At 42.1% G+C, this 12894-nt stretch overlaps 1 protein-coding gene across 1 annotated transcript in view; it reads left to right on the forward strand.

Annotated features, from left to right (window-relative positions):
* Positions 1 to 12894, forward strand: part of WDR88 (WD repeat domain 88) — a 46564-nt gene that overhangs the window by 841 nt on the left and 32829 nt on the right. Inside the window, exon 2 of the mRNA XM_055551131.1 lies at positions 9767 to 9877. Coding sequence (XP_055407106.1) covers positions 9767 to 9877 — 111 coding nt within the window. The remainder of the gene's footprint in view (positions 1 to 9766; positions 9878 to 12894) is intronic.

A 12894-nucleotide genomic window follows, 5' to 3' on the forward strand; every position in this document is an offset into this window, starting at 1 on the left:
GAAAAAGTATAAAGGAACAAGAAAAGTAACAGAGGAATATATATACAGAGGAATATATATACAGAATTTACTATACAGAGAAAAGTAAGGAGGAATGCAGGGGAGATGCAGAAAAGTTAATACATTGGGTTGGCCAGAAAGTTTGTTTGGATTTTTCCGTAAGAAGCTACAGAAAAAGCTGAATGAACTTTCTGGTCAACCCTACATATATAAGAGGTGTTGGGGGTGGGGTGGGGTTCAGGTGGGGGAAATAGAGAAGGAAACAAGGATATGTCTTTGGGGTGAAGAAAGAATGGAGTGCTCATGGCAAGATATGGTCAAGTTCAATGCAAGACTGGAGGGACACATAATCTGCAGGTGGCCAATGCCTGAACTGCATGAAGGAGCAAGGCTGTCCCCAGACAGATGGAAAAGCCTGGGATCAAATTGAGATGGAGGTTTCTGCAACGGTCAGAGGACCTCAGAGTCAAGTCCACAATTGGATCTGTTGAATGGCTGACTGCCTTCGTCAGCACCCCCTGCAGGGGTACATTGGGATCTCCATGGGAAAGTCTGCTTGAAGAGAAAGTACGAGGTGTACCAGTGCTTTGTTTAACTTATTTGTGATAGTTATTCTGATTTTTAAGTAAAATTAGAGAAGGTCATAGGAATTATTTTATTTTTGTTGTCCATAGAATATCCCCAAGATCAAATTCAATAGATATAAAAAGTGTTTTGATTTTTTTTTTCAATTAACAATCTCTGTAGCACCCCTGCCTCCCCAACTACCCCCTTTCCCTCTACAGAGACAACAAATGTTTCTAGTTCCTTCTATATCCTTAAAGAGGTATTTTATGCACATGCCCACAAGTGTATTCTGATCCTTCCCTTTTTTGTTTTAACATAAATGGAAGGGTACCTTAGACCTCTTCTGCAATTGGTTTAACAATTTTTCTTTCCATATTAATAAACAGCTTCCTTGTTCTTTTTTTTTTTTTTTACCTTTTATTCTGTATTGGGGTATAGCAGATTAGAGAGTTGGACTATAAAGAAAGCTGAGCGCCAAAGAATTGATGCTTTTGAACTGTGGTGTTGGAGAAGACTCTTGAGAGTCCCTTGGACTGCAAGGAGATCCAACCAGTCCATCCTAAAGGAAGGACTGATGTTGGAAGGACTGATGTTGAAGCTGAAACTCCAATACTTTGGCCACCTGATGCGAAGAACTGACTCATTTGAAAAGACCCTGATGCTGGGAAAGAATGAGGGCGGGAAGAGAAGGGGATGACAGAGGATGAGATTGTTGGATGGCATCACCGACTTGATGGACAGGAATTTGAGTAAACTCTGGGAGTTGGTGATGGACAGGGAGGCCTGGGGTGCTGCAGTCCACGGGGTCACAAAGAGTCGGGCACAACTGAGTGACTGAACTGAATTGATAGCTGATTAACAATGTTGTTATAGATTCAAGTGAACAGTGAAGGACTCAGCCATACATATACAAGTATCCCCTTGTTCTTTTTTTTGGAGAGTATTCCATTGACTGGTTGCCCCCTGATGGATTTAACTAGTCTTGGGTGCCTGCATATTCAGGTGGCTTAAATTTTTTTTCAGCTGCAGGATTTTATGATCCATTAAGTTAACAGAAGTTGAGAAGTTATATAAAGCTCTGGGAGGAAACTTTGTGACCTAGGTATTAATATTCTCTGCCTGGCCAAACTGCTGTCTTTGATAAAGCCAACAAAAAGACTTTTTTTTTTTTTTTTAGAGTTGCAAAAACTCAGAAAGGATGCGTCTCTTTGAAGAAATAGTTACTCAAGGGAGTACTCTGGCAAACAGCAACTAAAAAGTCCTAATTAAGAACTGGAGTAAGAGAAAGCAGTTCAGGAAAAATAGATGGAGCAGTGACTGAAAACAGAACACTTTGGAGGTGTTTATACAGCAAGGTTAATGTGGTTGTGTAGCTCAGTGAAAATGTTACAAATCATCTTTTGAAATGAAGGTGCAGGATACAAGAATGTTTCAGACGATTTCATCCAACTCTCCAGAGATGGTTTGCTAGAGAACATTCTCAGTACTAATGCTTCACTCTGGCCTTTAAATAATGCACACTCACACAGATGTATCACAAATTTTAAAAATAATTGACTCTAAACCTCTCCTTGGCTCATTTAAGATGAAGTTGGAAGATCTGACCATAATCTTCCAAGCCATTTTGGCTCGAGCTCATTTCTCTGTTCTCCTCTTCCCTCTGATTTGCTGACCTTCAAGCCAGTCCAAATGCCTCTGTCCTCCTTGACGCTCCTGGTGGATGGGGGCGCGGTGGGGGTGGTCTCTCCCTGCGCTCCATCTAGAGCCCTGATCAGCTGGCTCTGGCAGTGACCTGACATCACGTACCGCCTGTGCGGTGGCCTCGCCCATCTCCCACCCTGATTCCTTAGAGCAGGAGCCCATCACACACTCCTGGGCTGAGGTCTTTGCTCCTGGATTCCCAATGCCCTGCAGAACTGTGACCAAGTCCCGGCCAGAGAGGCCGGCAGGAAAACTTGGATGTAGAATGTATTTGTGGGATGCTACATATAGCCTCTTAATGAAGGTGAAAGAAAAGAGTGAAAAAGCTGGCCTAAAACTCAACTCGTCGCGTCCCTGAGAACTGTAGCCGGCCAGGCTCCTCCGTCCATGGGATTCTCCAGGCAAGAATACTGGAGTGGGTTGCCGTTTCCGTCTCCATCCCCAAAAACCCCAAAAGAACTCTGCCCAGAAAGGTCCAGAAGGGGGTAGATGTTTTCCCACGCCAAAGTTCTATTTTTGTTATGAGAAAAAGAAGGAGAGTTTTGTCTAGAGGCGGAGGCAGCTGCAGAGAAGGGAGCTGCGGGTGGCGGGATGGGCACTGAGTTAAAGCGCGGGCTTTGGTTGCGGAGCGTTGAGAAAAGCACAGATCGGGTCCTCTCCGGACCGCACTCTGCCACGGCTGCAGGCTCCCTGGGCTCCAGGCCCCGCCCCCTGACCCGCCCCTCGCCTGCCGGCCCTGCTTCGTGTCCGCAGCCTGGCTCAGTTTGCCTGTGCCCCCTGGCGGCCCAGCCCCGACCTGGAGCCTCTTAGCTAGCCTCCTGGAGGCCCAGTTTCTGTCCCACTTCTCCCAGCTACCTAGAGGGGAAAGGCCCTCTCATTCCTCACAGCCCCACAGCAGCGTGGTTTCCACAACCCCGAAACCGCTCCCCTACCCTGCATGCCCGCCTCCCCTCATCCCTGAACCTCGGCCTGAATTTGCCTCACCCCAACCTGGTCCTCCCCATCCATAGTTCCTACATTGGTGCGGGCACTGCCTGGCAGCTGAGCCTCGAATCCGTCCTCCCAGGTCCCCAGAACTCAACACTGTCAACTTAGAAAAAAAATGCACGACGTAAGAGTTAGCAGTTCAGTTTTATTCCTGGAGCTTACGGAGGACTATAGCATGGGAGATGACCTCTCAGAAAGCTCTGAAGGACTGCTCCAAAGAGGTAAGGGAGAAGCCAGGATATATGTGAACTTTTTGCTGGGAAAAACATAGAGGCATTCATACAAAGATGAGCGTGCACGTGCACACACACACACACACACACACACACACACACACACACTCTTCCTTTCTTAATATAGATCTGAGTTTCTGACCTATATCATTTTTCTTGTCTTAAAAGAACGTTTAACCTTTCTTGCAAGGTAGATCTACTGGTAACAAGTTTCCTCAATTTTTGTTTGGGAAGTCTTTATTTCTCCTTCATTTTTGAAGGGTAATTTTGTAGGATACAAATTTCTAGGTTGGTGAGTTTTTTCTCTCACTACTTGAAATATTTCAGTCTCTTGTTACTTCCATGGCTTCTGAGGAGAACTTGGATGTCAGGCTTATCTTTGCTCCTCAATAGGTAAAGTGTCTTTTTCCTCTGACTTCTTTCAGGCTTTTAAAAAAATATTTATTTATTTTGCTGGGTCTTAGTTGTGGCACATGGGATCTTTAATCTTCACTGTGGCATGTGGAATCTTTAGTTGAAACATGAAAAAGAGAAAGTGTTAGTTGCTCAGTCATGTCCAACTCTTTACAACCCCATGGCCTCCCTGGAATTCTCCAGGCAAGAATATTGGAGTGGGTAGACATTCCCTTCTCCAGGAGTTGAATCGTGAAAACTCTTAGCTGTGGCATTTGGGATCTAGTTCCCCCACCAGGGATCACACCTGGGCTCCCTGCATTGGGAGCATGGAGTGTTAAGACACTGGACCATCAGAGAAGTCCCTCTTTCAGGGTTTTTTATCTTTGATATTCTGTAGCTTTAAATTGTAGGAGTAGATTTTTATTTTATTGTTTTGTATTTATCCGGTTTGGTGTTCTCTGAGCTTCCTGGATCTATGATTTAGTGTTTGAAATTAATTTGGGGGAAATTCTAAATCATTATTTTTTCAAATATTTTCCTGTTCCTTTCTCTCTTCTTCTGGTATTGTTATGTATATGTTATACCTCCTGTAGTTAGTTGTTTCACAGTTCTTGGATGGTCTGTTCTGGTTTTTTTCTCAGTCTTTTTCCTGTTTGATTTTCAGTTTTGAAGGTTTCTATTGAGATATTCTCAAGCTCAGAGATTCTTTCCTCAGCCAAGTGTAGTCTAATAATAAGCCTATCAAAGATATTCATCATTTCTCTTATGGTGTTTTTGATCTGTAACATTTCTTTTTGGTTTTTTCTTAGAATTTTCATCTCTCTGCTAACATTACCCGTGTGTTCTTGCATAACTGTCTACTTTATTCATTAAGCCCTTAGCATATCATCAGAGTTGTTTTAAATTCCTGGTCTGATAATTCCAACATCTCTGCCACATCTGAGTCTGGTACTGATGTTATATTTGTGCTCTCTCTTGAAACTGTTTTCTGCCTCTTAGTGTTTCTTGTAATTTTTTCTTGATAGCCGGACATGATTTACTAGGTAAAATGAACTGCAATCAACCAGCCTTTAGTAATGTGATTGTTAGGTATGGGGTGCAGAGAAGCATTCTATAGCCCTGTGATCAGGTTTCTGTCTTTTAGTGAACCTGTGCCTCTAGATTGTTAACTTCACATGTGCTTTTTAGTCTGAAACCCCCACCCTTCACTTTTACATGGTATAGGATGGCTAGAGTTTGCTAGGGTTGGGTACTTCTCTTTCCCCTGCTCAGCTGATTTCTGATAAAATCTGAGCAGGTTAGACTCTGGTTAGTTTCTCCTGAGGGCAGAATTTAAGAAGAACAGGATGCTGTGGCATAATTCAAAATGGTTCCTTTTCCCTGCTGGAAGCACAAGGGGATTTTCCTCCTGTTTTCACTGTGAGGATTAGGACTGCTCCTGGAAGTAACACTCACAAAATTGTGGAGTTTTTTGTAGATGCATAACTGGATTCCCCTTTGGAGTTTTAACTCTCAGAGTTATCCACACCCGAGCCTCCAGCAATTGGTCAATTCCAGTTCAGGTCTTCCTATCCTGGCAATGGTTCCCACAGAAGTTGCTGCTCCTGGATTTCTGCTCTGGTAACTTGGAATTCTTTGTATTTGCCTGCCTGTCTTTCCAATTTGGGGGACAGCCATTTGGCTTGTGACCCCACTTCTTTTGTGGACCTAAGAGATTTTTCAGTTCAGTTGTTTCCTTGGTGTGAGGATGAAGTGGGGACTTCCAAGCTTTTCACGTGCCAGATCAGAAGAAAGAAGTCCTTCATTTCCTTTTTATTGCATAGTAATATTCTGTTGTATGGATGTACCTCATTTTATTTACTCATTCATCAGTGGATGGACGTTTGAATTGTTTCCAATTTTTCTTTTCAATTGTTAAAAAATAGAAGTGTAGTTGACTTAAATGTTGTGTTAGTTTCTAATGTAGAGCAAAGTGATTCAAAATACATATATTCAGGATATGTGTATTCTGTATGTATATGTTCTTTTTCAAATTCTTTTTCGCCATAGTTTATTACAAGATATTGAATATAGTTCCCTATTGTAATAGGTCCTTGCTGTTTATTTTGTATGTAATAGTATGTATCTGCTAATCCCAAACTCCTCATTTATCCTTATCCTCCCTTTCATCTTTGATAACTGTAAGTTTGTTTTCTCTGTCTGTGAGTCTGTTTCTGTTTCATAAAAAGTTCATTTGTATCATTTTTTCAAGATTTCACATATAAGTGATATCATATATTTGTCCTTCTCTGACTTACTTCACTCAGTCTGATGACATCTAGGTTCATCCATGTTGCTGCAAATGGCATTAAATCATTCATTTTCATGGCTGAGTAATATTCCACTGTATATTTGTACCATATCTTCTTTTTCCATTCATCTGTCGATGAACACTTAAGTTGCTTTCATGCCTTAGTTATTGTAAATAATGCTGCTATGAACATTGGGGTGCATGTATCTTTTCAAGACAGAGTATTCCTCTTTTTTTAATATGTGCTCAGGAATGGGATTGCTGGGTCATATGGCAACTCTATTTTTAGTTTGTTTGTTTTTTTTTTTAAACCACCATACCATTTTCCATAGTGGCTGTACCAACTTACATTCCTACCAACAGTGGAGGAGGGTTCCCTTTTCTCCACATCCTTTCCAGCATTTATTATTTGTAGACTTTTTGATGGTGACCATTCTGACTGATATGAGGTGATACCTCGTTCTAGTTTAGGTTTGCATTTCTCTAATAATTAGTCCATCCTAAAGGAAATCAGTCCTGAATATTCATTAGAAGGACTGATGCTGAAGCTGAAACTCCAATACTTTGGCCACCTGATGCAAAGAACTGACTCATTTGAAAAGACCCCAGTGCTAGGAAAGATTGAAGGCAGGAGGAGAAGGGGATGACAGAGGATAAGATGGTTGGATGGCATCACCAACTCAACGGACATGAGTTTCAGTGAACTCCAGGAGTTGGTGATGGACAGCCTGGTGTGCTGCAGTCCATGGGGTTGCAAAGAGTTGGACACGACAGAGAGAGTGAGCTGAACTGAGTAACTAGTGATGTTGAGCATCTTCTCACGTGCCTATTAGCCACCCACATGTCTTCTTTGGAATAATATCTATTTAGAGCTTCTGCCCATTTTTTTTATTTGCTTGTTTGTTTTGAGTTGTATGAATTGTTTGTATACTTTGGAAATTAAGTCCTTCTCAGTTGCATCATTTTAAAATATTTTATCCTATTCCATAGGTTATCTTTTCATTTTTTAATGGTTTTCTTGGCTGTGCAAAAGTTTATAAGCTTGATTTGGTCCTATTTGTTTATTTTTGCTTTTTCTTTTTCCTTGGGAGATTGATCTAAGAAAAACATTGATATGATTTATGTCAGAGAATGTTCTGCCCATTTTCTTCTAGGAGTTTTATGGTGTCATGTCTTATATTGAAGTCTTCAAGCCATTTTGAGTTTGTTTTTGTGTACGGTGTGAACAGTGGTCTAATTTCATTGAGTTACATGCAACTGTCCAGCTTTCCCAACACTACTTGCTGAAGACAATGTTTTTTCCCCATCGTATATTCTTGCCTTCTTTGTTGAAGATTAGTTGACCATGGGTGTGTGGTGTTTCCAAGTTTCAGTATCATGACTAATATGGCTATGAAGGCCCATGTTAAAGTTTGGACGTATGGTTTCATTTTTCTTAGGTGCAAGTCCAGGAGTAAAGTTACTGCATCATAAGTTAACACATGTGTTAAAATTTTTGAGGAATTGCTGAACTATTTTCCAAAGTGGCTGCACGATTTTACATCACACTAGCCATATATGAGAGTTCTGATTTCTCCACATTCTTATCAATTCTTGTTATTATCTGATTTTTTTTGATTATAGACATTGTTCTAGGTATGAAGTGGCATCTCAATATGTTTATTTTTCATTTATTTTTTAGATGTTTGTGGCAGATGCGTATAATGGGTTGCTTTTGGTAGATTGATCTATACAGCAGCCCTGTAATTTTCATTTATTTATTTTTGGCTGTGCTGGGTCTTCATTGCTGTGCATGGGCTGCTCTCTAGTTGTGGTGTGCAGGCTTTTCACTGTGGTGGCGTCTCTTAGTGCAGACCAGGGGCTCTAGGGCCCGCGGGCTCCAGTAGTTGCACCTCTCATGCTTAGTAGCTGCAGCTCGCAGGCTCTACATGCAGGCTGAGCAGGTGTGGAGCACCAGCTTAGTTGCCCCTCAGCACGTGGAATCTTCCCAGACTGGAAATTGAACTTGTGTCCCCTGCATTGGCAGGTGAATTCTTTATCACCGGACTACCAGAAAGTCCTCAATATGTTTCTTTGTTTGTTTGGTTTGTTCTGTTTTTTATATTTAGGTACTGCAGTTGAATGTACCTAACCCAGTTTTATTGAGGTATCATTGATATACAGCACTGCATAAGTTTAAGATATACAGCATAATATTTTGACTTACATACATCATGAAATGATTACCATAAAAAGTTTAGTGAACATCCATCATCTCATATAGATACAACATTAAAGTAATAGATTAAAAATATTTTCCTTGTGATGAGAATGGTTAGGATTTATTCTCTTAGCTCAATATGGTTTTGATTTACATTTCCCTAATGGCTTATGATGTTGAGCATATTTCCATATGTTTGTAGATAATTTACATACCTATTTTGGAGAAATGCCTATTCAAATACTTTGCCTATTTTTAATTTGTATTGTTTGTTTCCTTCTTGTTGAGTTTTAAGAGTGCTTTATGTATTCCATATACAAATCCTTAATCTGATATATGACTTGCAAACATTTTCTTCCATTGTGTGAGTTGTTTTTTTACTTTCCTTTTAAAAATTTTTTCTTTTGTTTATTGTTTTCTATTTTCTTGATGGTGTCATTTCAGGCACAAAAGTTTTAGTTTCGATAATGTCCAGTTTATCATTGTCATTGCTTTCATTGTCATATCTAAGAGGTCACTGCAAATCCACAAAGATTTACACCCATGTTTTCTTGTAAGAGTTTTGTAATGTTCGCACTCACATTGAGGTCTTGATCCATTTTTAGTTAATTTTTGTATATGGTATGAGGTAAGTGTCCAACTTCATTCTTTTGCATGTGAATATTCACTTGTTCCAGCACAATTTGTTGAAAAGATTTTTTCTTTCCCCTTTTATTTATCTTGACGCCCTTGCTGAAAATCAAGTGACCAAAACTATGAGTGCTTATTTCTGGATTCTCAGCTCTAGTACCTCCGTCTGTATGTCTATCTTTATGCCAGTACCACGCACGCTGTCGTGATTACTGTCTCTTTGTATGTTTTGAACATTGTTTTGAAATTGGAAATTGAGAGTCCCCTACATTTGTTCCTTTTCAAGATTGTTCTGGCTCTTCTGATTCCCTTGAGTTTCCTTATAAATTGTAGGATCAGCGTGTCAATTTCAGAAAAGAAGTCTGCCAGAAGGATGGTGTTGAATAAATGATAAATAAATAAATAAATATAAACACTCTGGAGAGTATTTTCATAAGAAGAGTAAGTCTGCTAATCCACGAACATGGGATGCTTTTCCATTTATTTAAGTCTTAAAATTTCTCTTAACAATGTTTTGTAATTTTCAGTGTATAATTTTTACACTTTTTTGATTAAATTTATTCCTATTTTGATGCTTTTGTAAATGCAATCTTTTTCTTAATTTTTTTTTGTATTGCTCATTGTAAGTGTATAAGAATGCTATTGATTTAAAAAATATATTAAAAAAATAAATAAAAGCCATAAGAGAATTCTAATTAAAAAAAAAATATTGATCTGGTATTCTGCAACCTTCTGAACTCACTCAGTCTATCCTTTTTTCAGATCCCATTTAAAATTATGAGGGGACACGAGCACATTGTGAGTTCCTGTAACTTCTGTGTGGATGACACCAAGGTCCTCAGTGGCTCCTATGACTGTACCGTGAAGCTGTGGGTAGGTGGCCCTGCGTTAGGTGGAGCCAAAACATCCCGTAAGCTTATGTCACCTCTTATGGGATTTCCCTGGTACTGAGTTCCCAGACATTCAAGGATCCCAAAGATTTGGAGAAGCCTTTCTGAACAAGGTGCAAGAAGCAGCAGCAAAGTGAGGGCTCACTCCAGTGTTAAGTCACTGGAGAGAGATGAAGTTAGTGTGGCTGCTGTCAGCCTGTTGACTTGGAAACAGTGGGAGCAGGAGTGGAGACCATTGGACCAGGAGCTCGCCAGCTTTTGCTGGAGGCTGTGCCTGAGGGTCTCTGAGCTGTGTCATCTCTCTGGGTCTCCTCACTTGGAATATTCAGTTCCATCCACAGAGATGGTATGTCCATGCCTGGGAGATCACAAGAGGACAGAAAAGTGGCCAAACCTGGGACCTGTCCGTGAAGGGTGATGGGGAGAGGCAGGCCAGAGAATAGGTCAGTGTTGTAAGATGCAGGGGGCAGGGGCGCAGGAACAGGGGTGTGATGGTCAGACGAGGCTATAGAGAGGTGGCCCCTGTAAACTCTTTCAAAGCCTTCAGGGCAGAGCCAGCAGACCCTGGTGGGCCTGCTTGGGTGTTCTGCTGGTCATTCAGGAGAAGAGGAGGAGGTATCAGGACTGGGAGATGGCAATGACCATCGGGGGCCATTCCACAAACGATTGTGTGGTGAGGCTGGGCCCCCTGGGGAGGACAGTCAGTTCAGAGTTATGCTATCTCTTCTGGCTTCAGGAGCAGGAGGGGGACAGGATGGAGTGAGTTAAGGCTGATTCCTGGGTTCCAGTTTGGGCAACTAGGTAGAGGATAGCTCTCACCTTCCAGATACCCTTAGAGGAACATCTTCTGGGTCTTGGTGGGTACCAAGCCAGGAAGACTAGCCCAGGAGGGTTTGGGAGCTCTCCAGATAGTTCAAGCTCCACATTAGGGACCTACTAGATATTTGACCCTGGGTGGTTACATGACCTCCTGGGCCTCCCTGAATTTCCCCAGGCCCCTCAGGATCAGCTGAGAGCTGGGGCTACTCCAGGGCCTTCCTGGCCCATTCCAGGTCCCTACAGACATCCACTCCCTTCTCTTCTGTGGCCCTTATCCACCACCCCCTCCACCCAGCCCCATGATCTTCTTGCTGGGAAAGCCACTGGTTCCTCTGGAAACCCCAGGCCCTTAGTCCTCTAGGATGACTGAGAAGGCCCAGAGGCAAGGGGGTTTCTGCTGGTTGTCATCACCTGTGGGGAGGGAGGTTGGTGACTTTCTAAGTGTGCATTCTGCTTTACCATCTTCAGATTTTCTCATGTTCTTCTCACCTTTTGAGTCAGTGGAAAGACTCACAGGGGTTTCTGTCTATTTTGGCCAAAGGGTTTCTCTCTCTCTAAGGGGAAGTCTGCCTGTTTTTTCTGGTTGTCCCAGTATTAGGGACCATCCATCAAGACATCCCTGACTCCCCACAGCAGCCTCACTGCCCTTGCTTCCTTCCTACTCCATGCTCCTTCCAGGATGCAGTCACCGCAACCTGTCCAAACTCCCTCCATCCCTGACCTGCTCACAGCCCTACCACTCTGTGCCACCTTCTCCAGTTGTTCCCTCTCCACCCCCTGCCCTCCTTCATACATTCATGCCTAGTTGCAAAATCACCCAGTTCTCTGGTCTCCCTGCCTTGGCTGCCCCTCCAACGGGTCCTCTTTGCTCCTCCTGGCTTTCTTTTCTCCATCTTTGTTTCTGCTCCTGGCTCCTGTGGCTTTCCCTGCCCCAGTTACAGTTCTTGGGCGAGCTCTCCCTCAGGGGGTGACAAGTCATTACCATGTGCATCACCTTCTCCATTGAGGTATCTTTGGAAAAAGTCTCCTTGCCTCTTTCTTCTCTCCCCCACTCTCATCACTGTTTTCCCCCTCAAACCCACCACAAACCCAAACATCTAGCTTAGCCTTTATTTATTTATTTGGCTGCACTGGGTTTTAGTTACAGCATGTGGGATCTAGTTCCCTGACCAGTGATTAAACCTGGGCCCCATGCACTGGGGGTGCGGAGTCTTAACCATTGATCCACCAGGGAAGTCCCCTGGCTTAAGCTTTAAAAAAGCTCCCTTTCTCCTAACTGAAGATCATTGTGAATAATTTAGAAAATCCATCAATGTATGAAGAAGTGGGGGAAAAAATTATCCTTATCTTACACCCAGTCGTCCTCTAGTATGGTACATCTCTTTTCAGTCATTATAGAAAAAACTACTTTGCTAGTCTTTCTCGTATTATGAAGGTAAGATGGCTTTATCAAGAAACATAAGAACATAAGAAACACAAAAGAACAAAAGACATTAAGAACACAAAGAAAAAAAATCATTCTGTGAATCGTGAGTAAACTGCCGTGAAAAGGTTGGAGTGTAGTTTCTTTTTCCTGTTTGAACATGTATACACATATTTATGAAATTGAGACCACACAGTAAAACTGTTTATATAGCGACAGTAAATATAGGCTACAAATACGGTCTCACCGCCTTTATTAGGACCACTTTCTCACCATTCATTCAAAGTCCAACCAACCAATCTTAAATTATCTGAATCCACAGAAAGAGTTCCTGGTTCCAAACATCAAGTGAAGGGGTAACTGTCTCTATTTGTTTTCCCATACCCCTAGCTGATGGCCCAGTTATTTCAAGAAACATTCAGTACAAAACACAGACATTTCCACTGTCTGGCAACATCTGGCTCTATTGCCATGTAGCTCTCCTGCCAAGTAATTCATGGCAGTGCTCATTTTCCAAGAGGGTTATCAGTCCGCGATTGCTATTTTCCCTCTTGGCCATATGGTGGCACTATCGAGCACTGAACCTGTGCAGCCCCATAGACCTCATTCTGTTCTAGTGCTGCTGTTTGCTGGCCCACGGCTAAGGCCACAGACTGCAATAGGCCTCATCCTCAGGACCCACAGTGATCATTTTTTTTTAAGTTCCCAGACACATTTTTTTTTTGGCAACCCCATGGACTCTACAGTCTATGGAGTTC

Source organism: Bubalus kerabau, chromosome 17 (assembly GCF_029407905.1).
Source record: "Bubalus kerabau isolate K-KA32 ecotype Philippines breed swamp buffalo chromosome 17, PCC_UOA_SB_1v2, whole genome shotgun sequence".
NCBI classification, from domain to species: domain Eukaryota; kingdom Metazoa; phylum Chordata; class Mammalia; order Artiodactyla; family Bovidae; genus Bubalus; species Bubalus kerabau.